The sequence below is a fragment of the Notechis scutatus genome, chromosome 6 (genome assembly GCF_049901735.1).
Source record: "Notechis scutatus isolate UNSWTSFEM ecotype Mainland chromosome 6, rNotScu1.2, whole genome shotgun sequence".
In the NCBI taxonomy this organism is placed as follows: Eukaryota; Metazoa; Chordata; class Lepidosauria; order Squamata; family Elapidae; genus Notechis; species Notechis scutatus.
Genome location: NC_142014.1, coordinates 11,310,094 through 11,336,316, shown reverse-complemented (window position 1 = coordinate 11,336,316; position 26,223 = coordinate 11,310,094). Strand labels below are relative to the sequence as shown.

General features: G+C 37.6%; 1 protein-coding gene across 13 annotated transcripts in view; it reads left to right on the top strand.

Annotated features, from left to right (window-relative positions):
• CADPS2 (calcium dependent secretion activator 2) overlaps positions 1-24,523 on the top strand; it is a 294,667-nt gene extending 270,144 nt beyond the window's left edge. For 9 of the 13 annotated variants that reach the window (XM_087969369.1, XM_026669061.2, XM_087969372.1 and 6 more), the window contains 2 exons: positions 22,027-22,131; positions 23,774-24,523. In XM_087969369.1, the coding sequence (XP_087825495.1) occupies positions 22,027-22,131; positions 23,774-23,944 (276 nt within the window). In that variant the 3' untranslated portion in view covers positions 23,945-24,523. The remainder of the gene's footprint in view (positions 1-22,026; positions 22,132-23,773) is intronic. The other 4 variants (XM_087969373.1, XM_087969371.1, XM_087969367.1 and 1 more) reach the window with 1 other exon arrangement.
• The last annotated feature ends 1,700 nt before the right edge of the window (positions 24,524-26,223 follow it).

Below are 26,223 nucleotides of genomic sequence, written 5' to 3'. Positions count from 1 at the left end.
ATTCCTTTGAAAACTTGGTCTGATTTCTTTGTAAAATACTTTTGATATTTGTGTGTGGGAGAGAGAGAGATTATAGTGTTGCAGATATTAATGTCAGGCTTCACACAATAGGTAGAACTCAAGCCAATTAGACAAGGTTGCAGAATTCTGGAATTTCTCGTGCATAATTTATAGAAGAGATGTTAGAAAATTATTGTCAGAGAATTCTAGTGCTGTGTCTTAAGAGCCCTATTCTATTCCAACCATTTGGGTCTACTTTCTCTTTCCCAGTTGGTTATAGTCTGCCCATGCTCTCTTTTGCCCAAAAGGGCCAGAAAGAGAACTTTATTTCAGTTGTTGATCAATAAAAATGCAATCAGTAAAATGTTCTTATTTGTACCTTTTTCCTGCAATGGTCATGTTTGCTAGCCTGTTGTTTACCTTTGGGCAATCTAATAATCATAATCGACTGCTTCCATTTTCCCCGTGAAACCCACTTTATGCAGTTTCCCGCAGTTGAAACCAGTACAGACTCTGAATACTTTATTTGTCATGGAAAGTATTTATTTACGTTCAATCTCCATGGCATTTCAGAAAGCTTTTCTTGCAGTTTCATGTAATTATGCAAGTTTTCTGCAAATGTTTTCATAACAGCAATTCACAGCCCTTGCTGTGACACTTCACTCATGTCACTTGTGCAAGGTCTCACAACACAAGATTCTCTGCCATGGATATGTCATGTCAGTGTTTGTTGTTTCTTATCTTGCCTGATTGAAATAAATCTTGTTCAAGCTCCCTCTTTTACAAACATTTGCAAGCAGTTCTAGAAGAAAAGTATCATCTGGTATAATAAGCTAAGTGTTACTATGTGTGAAAAATTATTTATATATTTATTTTGCAAGAGCTTTGATTTCTTGCAAGGGGAGAAAATTTATTCATTTAGCTGGCATTTTTACAAAGTATTGACAGCCATATTTCAAACTTTGCATCAGTTTTTGTGGCTAGACAAACATATGGTCCATTTCGAAGGTGTTTTTTTCTATTTCCCACAGCTTGCTTTGCTGTTTTTTAAATGTTTAAAATTTCTGGGTAACAATCCCTATTCAGTCTTCTGGCAATGGAGAGCATTCGGAGAAACTCAGTGCTTTTACAGAATTGTTTAAATTCAAAACTACAGATGGACAGTTAGGCTACATTTATTTTGTTATGCCTATGGTATTTTATAGTACTGTAAGTATTTTTGTTAATTATTCCTATATGTTAGCAAAGTATACGTAAATAAATATCTGAATAGTGCCTCTATGCTTATCTATCATGGCATTACTTGTAGTCTTTCTGTACTCCATGTTTTTTAAACTATAATTGTGCTGGAGTCATTACAATTGTTACTAGAGTTGACAGTATTATTGCTATTCCCCAACCTTGTCACTTCTAAAATTATATCCAGGTGTCTGCTTCATATATAGTGAATTCAATTTGCTGTTTCAAGACCAAGTCCAAATTTCACCTTTTGATTACTTATAAGAGGATTTCTATAAAGGATAAAGTCAGGTAACAAACAGCACTTGTGTAATATAAATTACTGGCTCTTTTCACATAACATTCTGAACTCTGTTTTAGGATCAAGGCTCAGGGAACTTCAGAAATTCAACTCACTGCTTTCTTATCCTTTTCTAGAAAAGTTATGAGCAATGAAAAAAAAATATTATTTATGCAGTGTAAGTCCCTCAGTATAACAAGACTTAGGAAAAGCTTAATCTGGATCTACTCAGGCTCAGTCCAGTGGCACTAAATGAGTTGTTGATCAGAAATGATTGTATAAACACCAAAGCTAACTGGGTGTAAACTACAGCTTAATTTTATATCTCCTTATGATAGATACCTATTGCAAATTACTGTTCATTTATTTTGATTGTATATATTCTGGTACAGTACAGGATTTGATAAATTGGCTTTAGGAATGCTTCCAGCACTGCAAATAATTTAATTTTCTAGGTTGTTTTTAAGCTTTTTGGCAAAATTCTAAAGAGAAAAATAAGATACTTAACAATTTCACCCTCAAAATTGCCAATCCTCTGTTTTTTTACTCATGTGGAATGGAAAATGGAAAATTCAACCATTTTGGGAAGTCCAATTAAAGATGTCCATTTATGGATTTTGGATTTTATGCACTCAGATTGCACCTGCAACTACGATATCAAGATATGTGCTGTATAGAATTACTTAAATGACTTATGTAAATAAATAGTAATTGAGCTATTCAGTGCAAAGAACTAGACCAATGAAATACAAATAACCTATAATTACAGACTTATTTGCTTAAACACAGGTTTGATGCAAATTATATATTTGCTCACTTGTGGTGTACCCATGAACAGATTGTGTAAAAATGTCCTCAACTGAGCTTTGCTAGGCCAGACTACAGACATGAGTGAAGAATAGCTCCCTTGCTAAATCTTCCAATGGCTCTAAAATTGGGTTTCACTCCATTCTAATTTTTACTACATGACTGATCCTAGATTGAAACAAAAATTCACCCATACACGTTCTGTCAGTGTCCGGCTGCAATGGATTGATTCATATATAAACGTTCAGCAATTTTAAGGGAGAATCAATCGCTGCAGTGCTAAATCTAATAATTAGCATATATAAATGAGCTTTTTTTAGGGAAGAAGTCAATTATATTTTACAGCAAGACTACAAAAAGTAGCATGTATGAATAAGCTACCACAAACAAACTCACATTGTCATGGTGGCGTCATGTGACATCTCGGGACTTTTTCCCCCTTTGCTAAACCGGGTATGGGCGTGGCCAGTGCATGACCCATTCAGCCCGTGGGCTGGGAGTTTGACAGCCCTGAACTAGAGTATCATCAGCCATGGGACAGTAGACTATTCATTCCATTGGATAATGGCTTCCCTCATCATTGTTCTGTGCATAAAGAGTGAATGGATTGGGAATTGAGAGCTCTTATTGATGAATTAGCAGTATTTTTTTTCATCCTTAAGCATTAAAAGACAGTTTGTTTTAACCATGCATGAAAATGAAAGAGGAAACTCACATTCTGATATACTGAAATAAAAACACGAAAAATCTTTTTTGTCAATCTGAAAAATAATTCATGCTGTAGGGGTTGATTGAATGAAAACAAATTACAGTACTTTAAAATAATGGTTCATCTGTGTTTTGGAATTAAGTCATACTGGTCATCCTTAAATTGTTTGAACCATTATATCTCATATGAGAAAAAACTTCTAAAAGTAGCTTTCAGCCTTTCAAACTTTTCTTTCAAGACAGGGAAGCTTTTCCTAGTCATATTTTAATATTGTTTCAATATATTTTCCATATTGTTTCAAAATATCTTATTGAAAAGTTTAATGCATGTGACTAACCTGGTCAAGTCTGAATTATTGGGTTCTCCACTGACATTATTTTCCACATTTCTCTCAATGTGTATTGTTTATTTAAGAAGATTTTTAAATTTTATGAATAGATAAATACAAAGATTGCTTTTTTTTTTGTTCTACAAATACTAACATGTGAATAGTTCCCAGCTCAAATACAATAAGGAAGCAGTTTGGAAGTACGTAGTTCAGACGTAATTTCCTTTATTATGATTGAATGGGTTTAAAGAGTCTTTCTTCAGTTAAAAAACAAATTTTAAAATTCAGTGGGTGTGAAGATAGGTGGGTAATATGGCACTGTGGCATAAGGAAAGAAAGAGTGGGGGGGGGGTTTTTTGCCTTTGTTTATGATGTGATAGAATTGCTCATCTCCTCCAGTTTTAGAAACAGATTTAACTGTAATTAATATGAGAGTTTCTCTTGTTTATTTGACTTAGAAACAAGAAGGGTAACCCAAGAAGGGGCAACATCTTTGTTATGAGTTTGAGAGGTAATCTCCTCCATAAACCCTTCATTCCTCCATTCTTCTCTTCTTTTCCTCCCTGCAAACCACACTGAAACAAAAAACTGTCCGAAGAAGCAAAAAAGTTACATAGGCTTCACCATCAATATCTCTTTGTAGTTAAAAAAAAAAATCTTCCTGAAAATTATAATAGCTTTTTGGAAGAATACCTTTGAACTTAGATGAACTCAGGTTGCAAAACCAGTAACCAGTATCTCTATCACATTGGAGAACGTACTCTTTTGTCTTTTGCCAAGGCATAGTTTCTTCAATCACGAGAATTGTGTTAGAATTCATTTGTGACTTTTTAATCATGATCCTACCATGTCTGGAAAAAAGTGACGGAGGCCATTTTGTCCTGCAGACTTGGAGCTGGGTGGGGGAGCTTTGAGATGGTCTTCCCTGAGGCGCTTAAATAGCCTTTTTTAAACAGATTTTTGCATGTACTTCAGTTTTCCAGTAACGTAAGTTCTATTCCATTGATTCTAAACTTTACTTATTTATGTTTTGTGAGATTAAATGAGATTGAAATTATGGTTCCACAGTCTCCTTTTTTCTTTAATACTTCTGTGTCCAACTACCTGGTTTACTAAGACCTTATGAACTTTGAAACATATATCCCTGTGGGCCAGTTTCCATAAGAATACATTTGTTTTTACACCCAGTTCAAATTATTACTTCTTGCTTTTCAAAATCTACGAATTTGGATCCAAATATCAGGTGTAGCTTCTTCCCTTTTAAAAAAAATGCTCTTGATACTTTGGTATTCTGGTATCCAACTGTGAAGTCCTTCACATCATGGATATTGGACTGGAATCAGTAGTGGTGTTTGTGGGCTAATTCTAACCATTGTGGTTGTCAAACTGTATTAATTAGTTGTTTTTGTCTCTTTCATGATACAGGGTTTAGAGTTTTATATTATAATTATATTTCTAGACTGCTCAATATCTCCAGAGATAAAGAGCAGTTTAATAGTTTTAATTAATAAACATTGCTACCATTGGCCTATAATTCCTAAGATTATCTACATCTGTGCTTCATATATTTCTAAAATAAAACCATAACTGCAACTTTGTCTCATATTCTTTTGTACTGATTTTTGGTTAGGGCTCTTTTAGAAAGTGCTTTCAATATGTGAGTACGCACGCATTCACATTGTTGTTAGAAATGTTTATAAAGCACTAGATTTTATCTGTTCTGGTGGAGTTTTAATTGGCTTTAAGCTTATTAAATGAGATGCTAAAGTATGTGACTTTAAAAAAAAAAAAATTAGCTGGTGTTAACCTGGTCATATGTCAGAGGTGAACATTGCTCATTAAAAATATTATTTCTGTGGAAAACATGCTTTCTGATCCATATACATGCTTTTTTCCTGAAAATAATGCTTCTGAGCATTTCCTCAGATTACATATCAGTCTGACATATTGTCATTTGTACAATAAATAGGGAGAACAATGTCTGTTTTAAAAAGGAAGCAGAGTTTCAAGGTGAGAATGTTACTTATTACAGAAGAGGCTGTGTAGTCTTGAATGGCATATTTCTTTTAATTTTTTTTTTCAATTTGTTAGCATTCTTGTGGTTCATCACTTAGAGTCTTATTGTTAAGCAATTATAAGTAAACAACCCTGCTTAAAAATATAGTGAAATTGTACTGGATCAAAGTGAAACCATATAATCTAACATTCTTTGCATTTGCAACTTTGAACTTCTGGGTATCTATCAGAAACTGGCTGGTGATTTTTTTTTTCGGGGGTAAGTGTGTGTAAATTTGTTTTTGTGTGTAACACATATGCTCCCACTTTTATTTTACTTTAGAATGCTTCTTCATCCTTTTTTTCTTGTTGTCATAACTTCTTTTGTTTTAATTCTGTATTTTTACTTTTTTTGTTTTGCAAAATATTTATATTTTGCACTGAGCTAAGTGTTACATTATCCTCAATTATTAATTTCTGGTGGTTTCTTATAATACAAATAGTGAAAGTAACCACATTTCAATCTTTGAAATATGGGTTATTTTGAACATTGCAGAGATTCAAATGTATTCAGATGAAGTATGTGATATGAGTGCTCTAGAATTATCCAAGCTAAATCCAGAACCATAAACTGAGCTTAAAATGAATGGATTTAAATGGACCTCAAAAGAGATTGGACTAATTTGGAATTATGTAATTGACACATGTAATAGAAGAGGCTTAACCACCACATTCCAACTGATCAGAACTGAAGAAGCTTCTTGGATGAAAAGCAAAACATTGTCAAAGGGGGGAAAAAACAAAGAAAGTTTGTTTCCTTTTGGAAAAGCACCTTTGCAATAGCCATGATCAGGGCAATTGATAATCTCCATAGACATTCCACCTAATACTCTACACAAAGTGCTCAATGCAGTTTCCCAAGTACTAATCTGTTTTGTTTTTTGGGGGGGGGGTTTGGAAGCCCCAAAGCAGTGTGGATGACAGTGAGGCAGCAACTGTGTCAGATTGAGAGATGGGGAGGAGAGAGAGATGCGGTTGAACACATTTCTTTCTGAGGAAGTCAGTAGCAGAATACATTAATCAATTAGAATATTTAACCTCAAGGATAACTCTTGTGATCAGTTCACACAACTGGTCACCAAAACGATGAGTCCATGGGACAGGATTTCTTTGGCTTTGACTGGATAGTGCAATAACTTCCAAGGAAACTGAGGCAGGGCACATTTAAGTTACAGTGAAATTAAAAGCTTAAAAGATAGCGATAAGATGCAAATGTGCAGTGAGAAATGTCTCTAACACGGAAGTATTAAAGGTTTCGAACTGGCTTGGGAGACTATCCAAGTATTGTAACTACTACCAGAAAGAGTAGATAGAAGAAAGTCAAGGTTATGTTTTAGAAGAGGAAAGTAACCCTTCCCTCTGTTTTAGTCGCAAAACCATTCTGTTTTTCTTTGTCCAAAGTTTGGACTTCCGTGTTCTTGTGGTGGAAGGTGCTTCCACCACTTTGTCAATTAAAGTAGGGGTTCTCATAGTGGGAGATACAAGCAAATTTGAGAGCGAATGCATTTGCTCCTGTTCTTCTTTTCTATACAAGCTTTTCTCAAGCCGATGGCATCGGACCAGACTGTATGTAGAACGAGCGGCTGGGATCTCCTTCCAAAGCCTTTTCATGTCAGCAGTACATGATCTTACGTACTTATCATCACTATCTAACCAGACAGCATCAAGGTGCTTGCATCTGCCCCTCCCCCCAAGGGCAGCTGCTCTTATTCTTTCTGAGAAACAGTAGACAGGTTCTGGCACTGAGTCAGCATGCCTAAATTCCGCTGCCTCTTCTGCGTCTTGCAATAGGATAATGTATCCCTGGAACATGTTACTGAAAAGTGTTCTAGGTCAGGTATGTTGAGAGGCAATGTGATTTGGAGGGGGAAAATAAACTTGCAGGTATAACTTCACTATCATGAATTAAAATGATAAAACACCATATTCTAGGACAGGAGTCGCCAACCTTTTGGACCTCAGGGACCACCAAACTCATCATTTTTAAATCCCACAGACCAGAGACCCTGGGAAAATCCCCAAAAAAGTCTGCATGAAAACCCCCCACCCTGTTTTCCTACCGATCAGTCATTCTTTACTTGGGATCACAGGATACTGTCTCCAGCTCCGTTTTCAAGGGGAGAGAGAGAGAGAGAGAGAGAGACTTTTGGCTTCATGCAAGGAAAGCAGCAGAAGCCTTTCCTTCTCTCCCCCAAAGTCCACCAGAAATGAGTCTTTGCTGACGCAGCCTTTTGGAGCAGGAGGACTTGCAGGATCCCAAAGACTTATTTCTGGTGGAGTTTGGGGGGGAGAAAGAAAGACTTTTGATGCTTTCCTTGTGTGCAGCCAAAAGCAGCAGAAGAAAGAAGCGGAAAGAAGCAGCCCGGTGGCCAGGCCAGGCGCATGGGGCAAGTGGGGCAAGTCCCCCCCCCCCCGCCTCACTACCTGGTGTTGTTCACAATGCAAGCGATGCAAGCCTTGTGTTCCCGTGGGCTATGTGGGCGGCATAGCTTTCTGTTCCCACGCAGCCTGGATATTCTCTCTGGACTCCCAAAATTTTCTTGCAGACCACCAGTGGTCCCCGACCCACTGGTTGGTGACCACTGTTGTAGGACAGAGCTCTCCAAACTTGGCAACTTTAAGACTTGTGGATTTCAACTCCCAGAATTCTCCAGCCAGAATTCTGGAAGTTGAAGTCCACAAGTCTTAAAGTTGCTAAGTTTGGGGACCCCTGTTCTAGGACAAAACAATTGAGTCTGCTAGCATGGGTCAATTCCCTACAGTTGTATACTTCTTCAAGCAAAGTGGCTTTTTTTTAATGCTTGATATACCATACGGCTACAGCACTCAAAATCTTCCCATACTATTACTATATGCATCCACAGATGGTGCAAATTTGGCATTTAACTGCAGAATCCAAATTTAAATAGGTGCTTCCCCAAAAACTGTATTACTTCTGGAATATTACACTAGAGAAAAACCCCATAGTCAAGAGATTTTTCTCAGTGGTTTTATTTTCAAGCCTAAAGCATGAATAGTAACGTCAATAGAATGTTCTTTTTTTAGCAGCAGTAATTATGATGGAGCAAATAGGAACTAATTGTTCTGTAAATCCAGTACTCTACTCTTAAGGATTTTCTAGATAACACCAGCCTACTGTTTAATGCTTGGAATGACTTTCGTAGAATGGCAACTCTCACTGACCTTCCTGCATCACCAACTCTTGAGTACTGATTAAGCATCCCTACCTAGAGGAAATGCATTGATCTAGCATTGAGGTTACACAAGTGTGAAAGCAGTCATTAGGTGCGCTCCCAGATAGTGATCTCCTGGCAGTGCCAATCAAAGGGTATTGTGCAAGCTCCCACCCCAGCTGTTTTTTTCCCTTAACTTTTCTGGCAGGGAAGAATTCAAAGTTAAAGACAATGTTTTCTGTAGAATTTTTTTAAAAGTCCCTGAACAAGGTAGTATCTGGAAGTGATTTAGATTGAAATCTGTGAAAATAAAGAGAAATACTACTGAAAAAAAAAAAAAAAAAGCTCAGGGCTGGTCATCTATGGACTACAATTAGCTTTCCAAGAATAACTGGTTTTTCACAGAGTAGCGTGCAATTCCATCAATAAATCCTGGAAGAAACCAAAAAGATGTGGGATAATACAATTTTTTTCCTAACGTTTGGAGGTTGGGAAAAAAAAAACAACCTCAATCCAAAGTTCCCAGAACTGGACTAAATTCCCTTTTAGGCTGGAGGGAATTAAAAAGTGGCCTCTAAATACCTTTGGAAGCTTTAAAGCCTCGTTATGCGCTTTAAAATTCCTCATATCAGCCTGAAAATGTTTCCCCTGCCATTCCAGTGATATATTAGCATCTCAGAATATGTTTCCTTCAGTCCTCATTTAAAATGTAACTCCCAAGTAGAAAATAATAATATAAAATAATAACACTTGGTAGGAATGAGATGAAGGAGTATTTCTTAGCTATTGGGTATACAAGCACATAGGAATAGTACCCAAAACATTTCAATTCTGCACATTAGTGTGGTTTTTAAAAAGGCAACAAAGTGCTTATGATGTTCTCTTCTCACAAATGTCCTTGCTTGCCATCTCAGTTTACTCTTGATGGGTAACTCAAAGGCATTTGCTCTTGTTTGTTAAGTTTTTTTAATATTAGAGGCCTTTCATGTAGTCTTCTGAAAAATAGGACAAACGGTCCCCCTAATGCAGTATCTTCTCATTAAAAATACTTGCTTGTAATTGATCTGGACTCTGTGAAAATGGGGGGAAAAGACTTAACATATTCCTAGGAAGTTATATAAAAATCATATTTACATTTTTTTTTTAGATTGAAGCAACAAATTCATATATTGTGCTATTTTTGCACATTTGAAAATCATATTTAAATCCTTCAATATTGTTTTCAAGTTAAAGGCTTTATTCAATGAGACTTCCTAGTGAAAGTACACTTCATTTTTCAGAACTTTGTTTTAATTTTTACAGAGTCTGCAATATTAATTTTCAGCCAAGAATGTTAAAATATGTATTACTTTTCTATAGTATCCTTTCTTCAAAATCCTATTAAATCTGAAGCAAACCAAAGTTACTAATCATACTATGGAGAACTGCAGAATGATTTTCAATATTCAGTGCTAAAGCTTTGATCCTTATATTGAAAACATCTAATGTGGTATTTGTATGCCTATTTGTTGAATGATAGAATAGCTTCTGTCAGTTGACTTTTTTATTGATCAGTTTGAAATATGTCTTACAAGCAATTCACATTTAGCTGAAAGGTTTGAAGAGTTGGTTGTTTTTTCCCTCTCGAAATGTAAATGTCAGTGTTCAAAATCGCTCCTTCTCAGATTACAGTCTGTCAAGTTAGTTTCAGTTCATCATCATTTTCTGTGTTAAATTATCATTTGTAGGTATGAGCTGTGACAAAAACGTTCTTCTTTTGATCTCAATTATATGCCAGGACAACACCTGCAAGTTAAAACTGGGTGGGAAGCTGTTCAAAAGTCCTCTTCTCGCATCCAAAATCTGCATGGGAATGAAGGTCTAAGAAATCTGAGTGAAGCGTACCTAATTCCCAGAGAAACTCCACAAGATAATGCATTGTAGCGTGTTGAGCTGCTTATTTCTTTGATAAATCAAAATAATCTTCAGGAAATATGTGGACTTCTGCTATCGGGTTTCCAGAAACTGGATAGGAACATAACTGTCACTTGGCACAACCCCAAAAAATAGATTTCTTGGGGGTTTTTCCTGATGCACCTGGACATATGTGGCAGGTCTGGTAGAATCAGCTAATTAACAACACAGGCTTAAACAGGCACCTCATCTGGCAATGCAGTTAGTTGCCTGATGGTGCTCAGCAGGACTTGGTAGTGCTTTTTATTTTTCTATCCTAATGGTCTGCTGCCCACCTAATTTTGCCTTATTGTCAACTAGTACTTACCGCAGCTTGAGGCCCTCCCAGGAGGCTAAATTATTATCAAAGGATTAGGGACATGTAGCCTTGTAGCCCTGACATTTCTGATTACTTGTCTATGCCAGAACACTAATTAGCTGTGACTAATTAAGAAAAACGTCCCTGCCATAGAAAACCATTTAAAAGAACTGAGAAGTAAAAAAGAAAGGTAGAAAGAAAGACATTCAAAAGCTGAGCAGTGCTAAGATTTGCTGATACTCTTCGCGTTTCTACTGAGCTTTAACTCATCTTTAATTATGCCTAATTTTTTTTAAGGCTGCCGTAGACAATAAAAGAATATAAGTATCAGCCTGAGATTCTTTATTGAAGGGAGCAAAATAATTGACTCCTTAAACACGCTTTGTAGCATCAGGTTTTCCCTACAGAGCATGAAAGAGCAAATCTTGTACATTTTCAAACATGTTAACAGACTGTTGTGGGAGAAAGCAACCTCACACACATGCGTACGCGTGTGCAGGCACAAAGCACAATTCACAGACCCTGTTGGGAGCAGCCCCCTATTTTCTCACTAGGGCCTGTGCGAATTCCTCATACACATTACTAAAATAAGCGGAGGAAGGGCAGCCAGCGGGTTTAATAGGCTGCTTGGTCAGTAAGTCACTTATGAAATACATTTCCAATTCTTCGTAATATTCCATCTTTTATTATATACGTGAGTCTGCTTTAATATATAAAATAACAACTCTGGAATTTTGCACTGCACTTGGTAAAAGATGAAGCAATGACAAATTGGTTTTCTTTGTATTTGTTCTCTGCCAATTTAGAGAAGAAAATAAATATCAAATAAAATAATGTTATAATAATATACTAAACTATATCTTTAGAATTAAATGCTTTATTTTTTAAAACTTTGTGAAAATTCAAGTCAAATTTTCATAAAGTATCTCCAAACTCTTTTGAGCATGTGTTTGTTCTGTACTGTAAAAGTAAGCTCATTTTTAATGAAAAATAATAATTTTTACTTGCTTAATAAATTACTACCCTAAAGCATGTTTCCTGCTTACTTTTCAGAATTAAGATTTCAATATGCAATGCTAAGAAAATTCACACTACTCCATTTATCCTAATGCTCCCCGCCCCCAGGACCTGGTTTCAGAATTAAACTATAGTTTGAAGAGTCTAATACCACTAATGTTCTCATGCCTCTGAATTAGAGTCATGGCTTGATGGTTTTTAATTTGTTATCCTGTCAGAACAGGATATAGATTGAAACATTAGCCTTAGGGTTTCAGATCCATGTTAGCTGATCCAGATAAAACCTATAGTGTTTTTATATCTTGGCGCTCTTTATATTACTCAAGTTGATCAAGTTAAATATAACTCTTTTCTCTTAGTGAGCAATCATTCCTTTCATAATTCAATCAGCAGGTTACACCTTTAGAATGAGTCCCGCCATTTCTTCTTCAGAAACATAATCATGTCATCTCCTTGACCTCTTCCAATGTTCCTACACGTGAGGAACAAGAATCCTCCCAAAAGTAATTTGGGGTATTTGTGTAAATTAAAATATAGTATGTGTGCTGTTGAAGAAAAGAGAAAGAAAATTTGTTCAATGAAATGGTTACATATCCAAAAAATTCTTAATGGTATTCTTTTCAAACAGCTTTGTCTTGCACTGTATGACTGGAGATTTAAAATTTCATAACATTTGCTTATCATTATAAAATGCATTTGAATCATGGAATAATTTTTGTACATAGTGTTGTAACATTTCGGTTTTGCAGCACATGAATGTATACAAATACCTTTATTAATAAGCTAATTTTACAAATAAATTTTTAAAACAGGAAAATGTTTTTAGAAATGAGTTTTAAATGAACCACATTGTCTTCTTTTTTAAAAAAAAAATAGCCACTGACCAGAATGTTTAAGAGGAAAGAAAAACATTCTTATATTGTCGTAATTTAGAATTAAACCGATCAACTGAAAATGCTGCATTTGTCTCCAGGGATAAGAATAAAAATAAAATCATAATTACATATACATTTTACTGTGATATTTTTAAAAATAGTATAGAAGTACCTTATGGAGATCAATAGAATGCATCCAGCTGCAACAGCTCTGCAACTAGGTAAATCTGATAGAAAGTGTTAACTGGGCCTGCTGTCCTCTGTGTAGTAAAGAAAAATCAATAGGTTCTCTACCATTTGGATTGTCTTAGGTCATATGTTTTCCACCATGAAATGCCAGGCAAAGGCACCATTGAGGGTTTATTGATTTCCTCATGTACTGTAAATATATATACACTTAATCAGCAGGAGAAGCTCACAGTTTCTGCAGCCAACTATGCATTGCTAGTGCCTTTACTATGAACTCTGCATGTGTTAAGATAGCTTTTTTAAAAATTTGCACTGTTCATGGCCAATAATTTTGCTCTGAAATCATAGACCAAATAAAAAGGAGCTCTCCCCTGAAGCATCGTCAAAGCTTATTGAATATATGAACCAAATATTTAACATTTGTTACATTAAGAATCTATTAAGACATCTAAACAATTCAACTTCATTTCTTCGGAGTGAAATTAAATGACCAACTTGCTGATTATGACCAAAAGCTTGGCCATACTTTTGAGAAATAGAAGCATCATAGTCCTGACTTACAGTTCCAATGTTCAATGCTCATCCCACTGCTTGTGTTGTCTCAAGCTGCTTGGGAGGTATAATCAGAAAATTTGGAAAGCTAACTCACATCTTCTTACAACTTTGTATCCTAGACCAGTGACTTCCAAAAGAGTAGCAGTAGTAGTCTGTGGTACAGGCACTATAACAGATGCTTTTTTGAAATACCCAAAATTTCACGAATTCATCAAATGTTGCCAGGGTTTCGCATTCCTTATTTGAGACATACAATGTATTCTTATGACCCTTTAAATTGGGGCTCTGCAAACATTAGGTCAAAAGTCATGTATGCCATGTCTACAGGTGCTGCATTGCCAACCAACGTCTTTAAATGATGCTCTTCAAACTTTTCAGTGAGAATGTAGTAATTTTCAAAGAAAAGATTGGGAACTGCTGCTTATAGGAAGTAATACCTGATTGGGATTCATAGTTGCAGCATGCAATTATACTGCAACAGTTTTACAAGTCTTCACAATGGAAAAAGAGTTTGCTGTAGATAATGAAAGAGAATATAAATGTTGTTGCCCTGTCCAATTTTCTTAAGGAAAATGCCATGCTATCTTTTTTATTTTAAAAAATAATAACTTATGTGTCTTAATTTATTACAATTCTATTGAGCTGCTTTTTTTTTTAATTTCATAGTAACAAAGAAGGGCAAGGAGTTTACATAAGAAGACAGCAAATGTCCTTTGGATGGTCTATGATTCCCTTAACTCGAATGGATTCAGTTGATCAAGGGTGAAAATGATTATGAAATATGTTTACAAATACCCACCTATTATGCAGTCATAGAATAAATTAATATATTTTAGTGGTATTTGATCATGCAAACATGAGCTTGCTTTAAAGGATCAATATTAGCGACTTTATATTTTTAAGATAGCTATTTCGGACTCTGGGTGCTGGTAGAATGAGCTGTCTACTCTAAAGAGGAAGGCAATATCATTTTAACAAGAACTAATTTTTATAGTAATTGCTATTTTGCCTTTCACCAAAGTTGAAAAGCATTTCAGAAGAGGGCTAAAACGAAATGATCTGAGAGTAGGCTAAACCTGTTTTTGAAGCACGTGAGGGGTTAAACAGATGCCCTTGCCAATTTGGCATGGTCCTAGATTCTCTATTGGTAGCGGGGCTAGCTTGAGAATCAGGTCCCTAATTCAGAGCTACTTTTGCTGCTTTAGATATATTTCTGATTTTTAAAATAGCACTGCCTTCTTCCTTGCTATCTGCTAATTCAAGTAAATTTCTCCATTAAGATCCTTGTTTGAAATAAAACAACAGTAAAAGATTAGCTTGGGAAATAAATCGTTGAGTAAAGGAGAGGTGCAAAACAATGTGTTAGAAATTAGAACTCTTATTAAAGAACTTTGCATATGCCAACTCCAGTGCACACATTTTTACATGAGCATCACAGCCTTCATATTCAAGACCATTGCCATGAATATTTAGGAAAATCTAATGCTGAAGTTACACACACACGCACACACACACACACACTCAATAGACTTTAAAATTCAGTAGTTCGGGTGGGGTGGGGTGTATGCACTATACCCACCCACCCACACCAGAACTCCTGAATTTTATAGTCTATTGAATGTATGTTTAATAAACAGCATGCACTTCAAATGGCAGATGACCACTAAAATGTTCTCATTGTGAAGCAGAAGGAGATAATTTGGAAATGGACTTTCTAACCAATGGGCTCCAAGCAACTGTCCTGAAAAGATCTGTCACCATAGATGGGCTTCAAGGCAAAATCTTTTTTGCCCCCACTATAGCTGCTGAGGGATAAATCCTATCCCCACCATTTCCTTTATTTCTGAGGCTATGAAGTATGGCTATTGGCAGAAACCATAATAACTTGTGGGGGTGGGGGCAGTTGGAAAGGTCAGGAACATGAGCAAATGCACAAGACATTCCTCTCCATCTGGTTTTCTTTCTCCAACATGTTAGCCATCTGCCTTGAAAATCCAGAATGAAGCGTGTGGATTTCATAACCGTGATTTAAAACGGTTAGGAACTTCACATGCTTTAGAAGTTGTTATTCTGTGTGGAAATCAGCTGTCCCATTCACGCACACACAACAACAGTGCTCCTGTCCTGATACTAATGTAATGTAACTACGAACAAACAGAATAATTGTGTAAAATTAATTCTGACACAAATGCAGAGCTTTACAGATGTAATCTAGCATTGCACACTAACACAAGCAGAAGTGCTTTTAGCTAATATTCATTTCAAGTTCTTGGATAGAGATTCGGTAACTATAAATTAGCCAATCTGTGATAATTAGTGGGGTGAATTTGCCATAATAGAAGATTGCATTCAGTTAATAGGCAGTTTCAATGATAAAAGTCAAAATTTAAGAGAAAAGTCAAGGGGCTTAATAGGATGTTAATTTTGAACCACATGGATAATGAAGAACAGTCAAATAAATATAAGAGTCATTTGCTGTGATATTTTATGCACGGCCCTCTGATTTACTTGAATACGATTAACAGACTCATCATAGTGGCCCATAATGTTTATCATAAATATAAATATTTAAGTACCTGAAGTATTCTGGGATAATCTTTCAAATTATATTTTCTTTTCATTTCAAGTCAGATTTGGAAACATTTTTATGCATCCATGATGCCTCTGTTTGAAAACAATTTTGCAAAGCACATAAATATATGAAAGAAACATAATTGGTAAGTGATGATGAGATTTACGTATGTTATGAGATGCTTCCATGTAATTATTTCTCCATCCGGCATGATTGCTGACAATATACTGGGAGAAGAGATGTATAAATAGAAGCTTATTAAAAATATTCTATAATGTGCAGATGGCTGGTTTTTTTTTCCAGATATCATATATAATATCAAATTCTCTAAATACAGATTGTGCACTAAATACAGTTTTTTATTTTTTTCGCTGAATGATTCTAGCTTTGTCTGCTTAAATACTATTTTAGTTTTCTTTCCTATCTACCCTGGATAAAATAACCTTGTTATAAAGAATGTTTAAATGTGTTTTTAATTTATGATCAGTGCTACATTTTTGTCCAGGGGTGAGTGCTAAAAATAGGCAAAGTCTTGTATTTATCAACATAGTATTTAAGCATTGTCCATTTTAATCGGCAGGTATATTGGAGAAATATGTAGCCTTTGCTATGAGTGTATCTAATATCACTAATGAAATCTATTAGGATTTTTATAATAACAGCTCCTAATCAACTTTAAAATTGGCTGCTACTGTTGGTTCCTCTGTTAATTTCACCGTTGCCACTTTGTGCACTAATGGTAGGACAAAAGTGCTGAGCCGTCTTAAACAAAGCTATCATTTCTTGCCTCCACTTCATCAAAAAAACACATTCTGTCAGTGGGGGTTGCCAGAAGAACCCACCTAAAGAAAAACTGTATGTGGTCCAGTGATTCAGAAATAGAAATATCGGAGCTGAATGGACTGCCGCTTTGTGTATTACTACATGTAGAATTTTCATTCCAGGTAGCAAACAGCTGCATCTTTTACAAAAAAAAATAGAAAAGAAATAAAGAAGAGAGAGAGGGAGAGGGAGAAATCCGGAGTGCATGATTTCAAGAGACAAGTTATTACATCTAATTAATTGCTCTCCAAACGTTAGAAAGAATTGAGAGAAAAGAGGGAGATAAGGATTGTGAATATTGAACATATTTGTTTTGTGTTTTCCAATAGTCAACCGAATAATGAAATTCCTTAACTACTTCTCTTTAACTTGCTGAAGAAGAAAGCTCGGTATGTTGCTAAATCTCTTTTCACTAACGCTGCCGCAAAACAACTTTAATCCTTGTTAGAAAATTGCCGAGTCTGCAGCTGACAAAGAGCTCATGCTTGCTCTATTGTTAGAGTTCCCCCGGACCCTGAGAGTGGAGCCCTTTACAGCTGCATGGATCCAGCCTGGCTCAGCTGTACTATTTAGGAGAGGAGGGTTTGTCAATTTCTATTGACAATAGAGAGAGTTTTTCAGGGCTTGTAGCAGTGCTAAACACAGTTGGGGATCAATGCCAGCCATTCAGCCTGCACCCTCTTTCATTGCTTTGGTTTGTTAATTCAAGACTAAAGGTCCATCAGAGGAGGTGTAGGATGTTTAAGACAGTTGATGAACTGAAAGCGTTTATGGCTCTGGCGTGGCAATTTCCATAGGCGGTGGCAACTATTGGCACGGAGGGGGCTGTGTCCTTGTTGACCCTCTTGTTATTAAAAATGCACAAGTGCTGCGCTTCTCAATATTTCAACACTCTTTCATTGTCAATACCACCTTCTGAGTCCTTCAGCTTGTTACTTGCTCTAAAGATCTTCTTAGATTGGGTTTGAAAACTTCACCTTAAACACTAGATTAGACTGATGTACTGTTTTCCGTGCTCCTGTTGATTTGTTGAACCTTCCCAGGGCTGAAAAGCAAGTAGCAGCTTGATGGGGAGACGGGCTGTTAATATGATTTACCAGTCTACAGTCATGCACAATAAGTGTGAATAAATACAGGGGTCTTGCAGAGTCAACCCTAGCCTTTCCTTTTTCCTCTCTGAAAAAAAAAAAAAAGAACTTCAAAAGAGATATTTCAAGGGAAAATGAAGTGAGTAATACATGCCCTTACAGGAGCTGACTACCCAAGGAAGAGGAGGGGTAGAACCCATTTTATTTTTAAATGGTTGGCTGCTGTCATGCGCCAGTGTGAAAAAATACACAGAAGATACACATTCTGTTTTATTTTATGTCAACCACGGTGTCCAAAAATAATGCTACAGGCTTGACATCAGGGGGCATTATAATGCTTTTTTCAATTTTTTCCCCCCATCAGGCTCAAAAGAATGTGAATCTGGTCTAGGGGATTGAGACTGAAAACACGTATTCAAAAGGCTTTTCCATGCCTGGAGGGTAATTTGGGCAAGTTTGATGTCTAGCAAATAGAATGCGCTAATATTAAAAGAGTTTTCCTTTTAAAAAAAACACCAAAAGATTGCCTGCTGCCTGTCAACATCTCTTCGACCTAATGAAGAAATTGCTTTGTTCGTTTTGCTGTGGAGGCCAGTGCCCTTCTCTTTTTGTGTCAACCCCCTTAGCTATTGTGATTTTAGAGGTCTTAGAAGGGGATGATTTGGCTAAAATTAGGGAGGAGGGAAGCAAAGGGCTGGTACATTTCATTCAGAGTTTCCTCTTTCTTCATCTCTTTAATTTGAACAGCAATTATACCAGTAAATATTGTTCTCTACAAGCTAGCATTATTAAGAGACGTGAGTCCACTGGTTCACTAGAATTACGAGAGGCGTGAAGTCACCTATTTTGTAACGATCTTTCATATACTAAATTGCATCAAAATTTGTGGATTTATGATGGGAACACAGTATTCGTCCTATACCGTTAATTGTTTTGTCCATTGCTTTCATTGTATTACCTTTAAACCAAGCTGCACATCCCATTTATTGTGTCTTTGTTAGTTCAGTTATATGTTAGTTAGGAAAAAATGTTCAAAAATAAGTTGAACGCTCCTTATTCCGAATGTCATATAAAAAATATTCAAATGCTATAATTCTAATATGCTAATGCATATTTGCTGGGAATTCTGGGGAAATTTTGTGAGTGGGGAGAGACAGTTTGGTTTTGCTGTCGCAGAGGCAGCTATTTTATATTAATAAGTAAGGGAGAGGTGTAAAGTGCTGCAGAAAAACATTCTCCAATAGTTAATATTGCATGATTAATACTAAAGTGGTGTGCTGATTATTTACAATTAAAACCTTTCACTTTGCATCTCATTATAAGTAGCCACGGAAGTAGCCCTCGGTGAAGGAAAATGGTAAATTTCAACTAGGCTAAATTAAAGGCTGCCAGTTCCCTTCTCCATATTTTTGGTGTCTGGCCTATTTGGGTAGGAGAGAGAAACTTGGCCCCACCTCTTCATGTGCATTTATGTGGTTGGGGTTCTGGTCTCTTCATGCAACCCTATTAATTTCCTTTCATAGAATTACAAATTGAAGCACTTGTCACAGTAACTGCGGTTTGCTCATTTGTGCAAGAAGCACCACTTTGGCTCTTAACTAATTGTCTGATGCCCAGTCTCCTTTGCATAACTGGTGAGCTCCCCCCCCCTCCTTTACTTGAGGGTCTTTCCATACTCAGCACCAAATCACGTGGCTACCTCGGAGGTTAATTTGCCTAAAAAGTCTGGTTGATAAGAGAACAGATTGGACCTATCATATTGCATGTAACAATGAACAAAAGATACAAAAGAACAAATGGCAATTAAGAGATTTATCAGGTGAGTGTGAATTTATCACCACAAGTGAATTGACTTAGATGCCATCTGTTAAGCTACATGATACTCATGTTAATGTGCCTGACAGGATTCGTTGAATGCCACCTGTTAGCCATGGGTTAAAATTCAGAATTACTTTATTTTGTGTGTGTGTGTACACACACACACACACACACACACACACACACGAATAAGATTTCAGAAATATATTTTAAGAGGTTATTATCTTTTTAAAAGATATTTAAGCATATTTTTATTCTAATGGTAACATCAGAAGCAAATGAACTACAAAAGAATTCTTATTTTGCATATAATCTAATTGCTTGATCACACCCATTGCAGCTGCTTCTTATCCAAATATATAGTGCAGTTCTTCATGCGATTTTATTTTCTCATAGTTATACAGTTCTTCAACTAAACCTATTGAAACAATAAAAATGACTTAAGACTTGTGAAATATCACATTCTGCATTGGGTGTATTAATCGTATGGGAAGCCACATAATTAGCCACATGACTAATTTTAAGGTTTAAAACTGATGCAAATACCTGAAAAGCAAAGAGAACTTAGAGGTTTGATGGTTTATTCGTGTCGGAAGCATCGCAATTAAAATCAGGCATATTATATGACATAAAATTTAAGATGTAAAATAAAAGATTAAAATATGTACAAATTAAACAAGTCTTGCCCAGAAACTAGCAATTTTAATTGCGTTCTGTTGTGCTGCCATGAGGTTCTCAAGTGTACACTGATCGAGAAACAAAGGGAAGGTATAATATATGTGTGTTGTTGTCTGCATGTCACCGCAATTCGCAAAGAGCAGAAGCAACCAGATAGCCCCATTTGTTCAGAGCGTCTCTGAATCTGGTTGTACCCGTACATGATCTATTCAATGATTTCCATACTTCCCATACTTCATCAGATCCAGTGTTGGTTCTTTATAGGTTTCCATAGATCCACTCTGCTTTCAAATTCTTCAAATACTTCTGTTGGCCTAAGTTGGTGGTGATGGAAGAAGAGGTCCATGCTAGATGTCATGGTAGAACTGACGTCAGATCCAGTATACAGCAACATAGTCCTTGACAAGAAAAAGGATGACATAAGTAAAACTCTCTTTGCTCTCAGTGCAGGTCCCAAATCTCTTCACCTGGAATCGTGCAGCCTTTCCTAAGTCTCAAAGTAGTAACTTCAGCTAGGTAGCAACATCTTTAGGGACATCCTGTCGAATGGTTTGTCATCTGTGGTATATAAGACCTCATATTTAATACTAACTTTCCCCAGTTATTAATTATCCTTAAAACGTGTCTTTTGATGGCTTATAAAAGCTCATAAACATAAGCTCAGATTTTCTCCTAGACAAGATTTTAGCCTCATATACGTCAAAACGACGTAAACCCAGTGAAACAATTTTCCCTTACTCGGGTCGTAAACTGGAAAAAAAAATGTTGATGGGCATAGTTATAAAGAGAGTGGGAGTATGAGAGGATTTCCTTTCTCTAATTAAATTTGCAGAGCTTACTTCCCCCTTATATCTCCCTCCACCAACTGTTTCAATAGCTATTTCAAGGGGAATGTGCATTTGATTCTGTTTGATATCATTCCCCATCCCATTCCAGATCCATCTAGCCCTAACCGTTCTGTTCTCTAGAAAAGCTTGTGATGATGTTTATATTCTAACACTTTGGACACCTAGAAAACACACTGTTCATTATAGAAATGGAATTTGCGATACGAAACAATTAAAAAAAATATTTATTAAAAAAAAATGTAGCTTTTCAAACACACCAGAGGCTAGGACAATTTGTAATTTTGCTTCTGTGATGATGGGTGATTGGATTTTATATATATATATATATTTCCCAAATGACTCAATATTTTAGCACTTAGCTTGTATCTGTATTATGTTTCCAATTCTATACACCACCTTGAGTCTTTTTGTTTGACTCGCATGTTATAATTCACTTGCTATTATTATTTTCTATTTACAGGAGGCAAAAGATTAAAAAAAAAACTCTTGCACATAAATGGGATGCAACTCTGAACAGTTTTTGCTAATGCATATCAAGACCAAACTGAGGTCCACTTAGCCGATTTCCTAGCAACAACACTTGCTATTTTATTAACAGAAATTAAGGCATTATTGAATTCAAGTGCTGATTTGTAGCTATTTCTAAGTGCCCCATTTATCTCTTATTGTCAATTCTGTAAAATTAGACTGGATTTTTTTTTTCCCCTTCTCCTTTTTTGCAGCAGTGGTACAGCAGCTCCATGAAAGTCATATGTGTGTGGCTGGCTGACAGATTAGATCTCCAGCTTCATATCTACCAGCTGAAGACTCTCATCAAGATAGTAAAGGTAAATATGAGTAGAATGTGATTGCACTGCCTCATTGGAAACAGAAGCAACCGCAACCAATTATCCCTCTTATTATCATCAACTTTTAATACCTTGACAGGAAAGACTTTTTTGTGGTATTTCTGGAACAGGTAGTCCTCAACTTAGGACGGGTTGCTTAGCAACCATCTGAAACCATGTGAAACTGGATTCTTCAAGGGCCAGATCAGCATTGTACTTCTCTGCGTGCCAACCGAGGGGAGGAGATAGGATGAATGCCTCCTGCAGCACCCTGTGGGCCAAAATGGAGCATCGAGGCTGGGGGGGGGGGGTGTTTTGGCTGCCAGAGGCACTGCAGGCCATTTCCAGACCGGCCCCATGGGCCAAATTTTAGCACCCGCGGCCCAGATCGGCGGGCCTTGAGTTTGACACCCCCGATTTGAAGCTGTAGCAGAATCTACAAAAGCTACTTTATTACCTGGGTTTGAAGTTCTGACCGCTTTCCTCCTTATGGTCACATGGCTGCATTTTAGGTGCTCAGCAACTGGACGGCATTTACAGCCGTCTTGACCCTATGATGACCCGCTTAGTGACCATCATGGCTTACAACGTTAACGACAGGCTCGATTACAGTCATAAATCAAGGACTGCCTGTAATGTCAACCAAGTCTCCAATTGTTCTTAGCCAACCAGGAAAAAGTCTTTTGAGGAACCAGCCTTCCCCCCTGCCTCCAAGCTAAAATACTGCAGCACAGAAAATCCCATCAGAAGCCACTGAATGAATGATGTAACTATACGGTCAACAGCATTTATTGAGCTACACATTTAAGTGATAATGGCACCTAGCAGGAATGGAGGCTAATAGTGAGAAGATCCCAGTTTCAAGATAACATGAATGGCAAAACGCTTCCCCCTGCAATTCCTGTCTGCACTTACATGGGAATAGAGGTGTGCAAGGGAATTTAAAATGAGTAGGAAAGTCTTGCATTACCTTATACTAAGCTTTTATTCAATTTGATTTGATGCGTACAGATGTTCTACAGAAAGGATGGAAAGCAGCTTAACCATAACCCAGCTGATCAGCTGAAGAATTCATCCTGGGTTCATCAAACTGAACTCAGTGTTTCAGTTCAGGGCCTGATCTTCTAGGACTATGCTGGGGAATTTGTGCTGGCTTTGAAATGCCTAAGTATTGTGCTGCAGGCAGGAGCCGTGGATCAACTTGCCGTGACTCTTTTGTCCTGAAGTGGCTTGTGATGTCACAGAAACTTTACAGAAGTACATTAATCAAGCTGTGGTGGTCAGGAAAAAAAAAATCCTGCATGCAAAATAAGCAGCCCAGCAAGTATCTTAACGAACATGAAAATATCCAGGACTCAAAAGCTGTAATAAGAAAACTAAAACCTTTTTAAAACACTTATTGTAACAATATATACTTTAAAACTTTAAAAAAAAAAAAAGAACTAGCCCGCCACTTCCATACGGCTTTCTTTTGCTGCATGTAACACTTTATTAACAGACGCAGCCTATAATGTGGCATTTTTTAATCAACGAACTCGTGTCTTTTTCCTTTTTTCCTTCTGCCAGTAGAACTTAAGTCAATGGGGTGTATCTTATATAACAATTGTTCTTAATCTTGAGTTTTGTTTTTGTTTTGCTACAGAAAACCTATCGAGATTTCCGGCTACAGGGTGTGCTGGAAGGAACCCTAAACAGTAAAACTTACAACACAGTTCATAGCCGTCTCACAGTAGAAGAAGCCACCGTTTCCGTATCTGATGGCAGTGGACTGCAAGGCATCACCATGAAAGACAGCGATGAAGAAGAAGGCTGACGTTTGGTGTCTCCCCCAAGTATCTGTCCCATCACTTGTCCTCATGTCTGAATGTATGTTTTGCCTTAATGCCCTGGTGTCTACCATGTGAGCTCCTCCCATTTGAAGGAAAGAGAAAAAGGGACCTTCTGAAAAAAAAAAAAATAACGCAAGAAGGGAGATGGTGAGGAGCAGCGCTCATGCCAAGGACATTCTGACATCCGTAGATTTTGCATCTTTTGCCATGTGGCTTTGCTTTGTAACTGTGAGAATGCCAGTAAGGAGTCAGAGCTCCCCTCGTGATCCATTTCCTTTTGTTTGTTATTGTTGGAGTCTCTTGCCATACCTTCAGTGCAGTATGCCCCTGTGCAGAATGCAAACTGCAGACACCGCCCAACCCGCTCGCTCGGCAGCCGTTCTTAGAAATGCCTCCATTTTATTGTTCACAGCCAATAATACTGCGGCAATACTTCAGAAAGAGTGAAAGCCCCACCTGTATTTTCTCTGGTTTGATGCTGCTGTGGTTTTGCTTTCCGAGGAAGTTGTATTTTTGCTCTTTCATTATCAGGTGAAACATTAAAAAAAAATCTTACTCTTGTATCTTAGCGTTTTGATTGGGCTACATATAAGGCAGTGGTGGGATTCAAATTTTTTTTACTACCGGTTCTGTGGGCGTGGCTTGGTGGGCACGGTTAGGAGGTTGTGGCCGTGTGACTGGGTGGGCGTGGCTTTTTTTTGCAGCCACCCCACCCATTTTGGGGGGGCTTCTGGACTTCAGAGGAGCCTCGGTGGGGGTCGTTTTTGCTCCCAGAAGGTTCCTCTCGGGCTCAGGAAGACAAAAAATGGAGAGGGGTGTTTTGAGCCCCTCCCTCCATTTTTGCTTTGCTGGGCCTCATCCAGGGGAATCCTGTCACAGCTGATGAACAGCTGATTGTCGGGAGGGGGAAAAAAAGAAATACCTTAAGGGGAGAGCATCAGGCGGGCAGGGTGATCGAGCATTGGGTGGGCGGGGCAAGTGAGCCAGTGGTGACAGGGTGACTGGGGCATGGCCAGCCAGAACTTACTCCCGGTTCAGCGACCCACACCAAATCCTTGCTACTGGTTCGCCCGATGCAGTGCGAACCGGCTGAATACTACTCCTGATATAAGGGCAGGAGAATTTAAAGGACTTCTGGGAAAGTATTACACAGAAAAGAAAATTTCAAGTGTTGCTTCTTCAAATCTTTGCTTCTTTTGCACCGTGGGAAAAAAATATTGTTGGGGTGCCAACCGTCTTGTGGGGTGCCAGGAAGTTTGTCCTGGGTTTTTCTTTGTCTCTGTGGAAACATGCAAGCAATAAGAACTTTCTCTGTATCCAGCCCATATATAAAACTCTGAAATTAAGAGATTGTTGTATGTAAAATCAAAATTTTACACTGGCATGTGATGAGCTGCTTTATATTGAAGCGGGACCAAAAAGATATATAAAATAATAGCATTATTAATCATATAGGTCATACAAAAAGATATAACAGATATAACATAGGAACATGCACGGATTTCAGTCCACCACAATGCATTCATACCACTTGGAGCCCTCCCACCTCATGTAATGGTACCAAGTGCACTGGTGTGTTAAAGATCGAGGTTCCCGTGAACCGATGCCAGGGAAGCCAAGGCCTCATGTGTTATGTGGATGATGGAATTGTGCCCACTCCTTATTGAAAGAATCCCAGGAGACATCTCACCGCCCCGCCGCCCAAAGCACCCAAAACACCTAAGCCTCGGGGCCCAGACAAGGGAGGTAAGGGACCCGCCAGGTCAGCTCGGGTCCCGCATGGCATAGACCCATTATGTCCTAACAACTGTACTGTATGTCTGAAAACGGTATTAAGGGGAAGGGAGATCCGCACTACCTTGATATATCATACTCATTATACATGCGAAAATACTCCCACCCCTTGTTGTTACAATGGGACTTGGTACTCCATCTGTCCTCTTTCGAATGACTGTTATGATCCCAAGGTGGAGCCTGCCCAAACCTGGTTAGTGGTTAGAAGCCGGGGCGACAGCAACGGTCCGGTCATTGCTCAAACACGGATTCTGACACCTAACAGCCCAGGTACTGTCCTGTTTGATGTCTGCAAAGTGTCCCAATGGCCCACGTCATGTGGGACTTCCTTGTCCTGGCATAGAACTTACTCCCAATCTGATGTTTATGTTTGCCCGTATCAATGCCCTGGGGAGAGGGGAAAATGGGATTGTAGTAGTAACGTCGCCGAAAGGTACTGCCCATACTGGAATTGTGTCCTTTGGGCCAC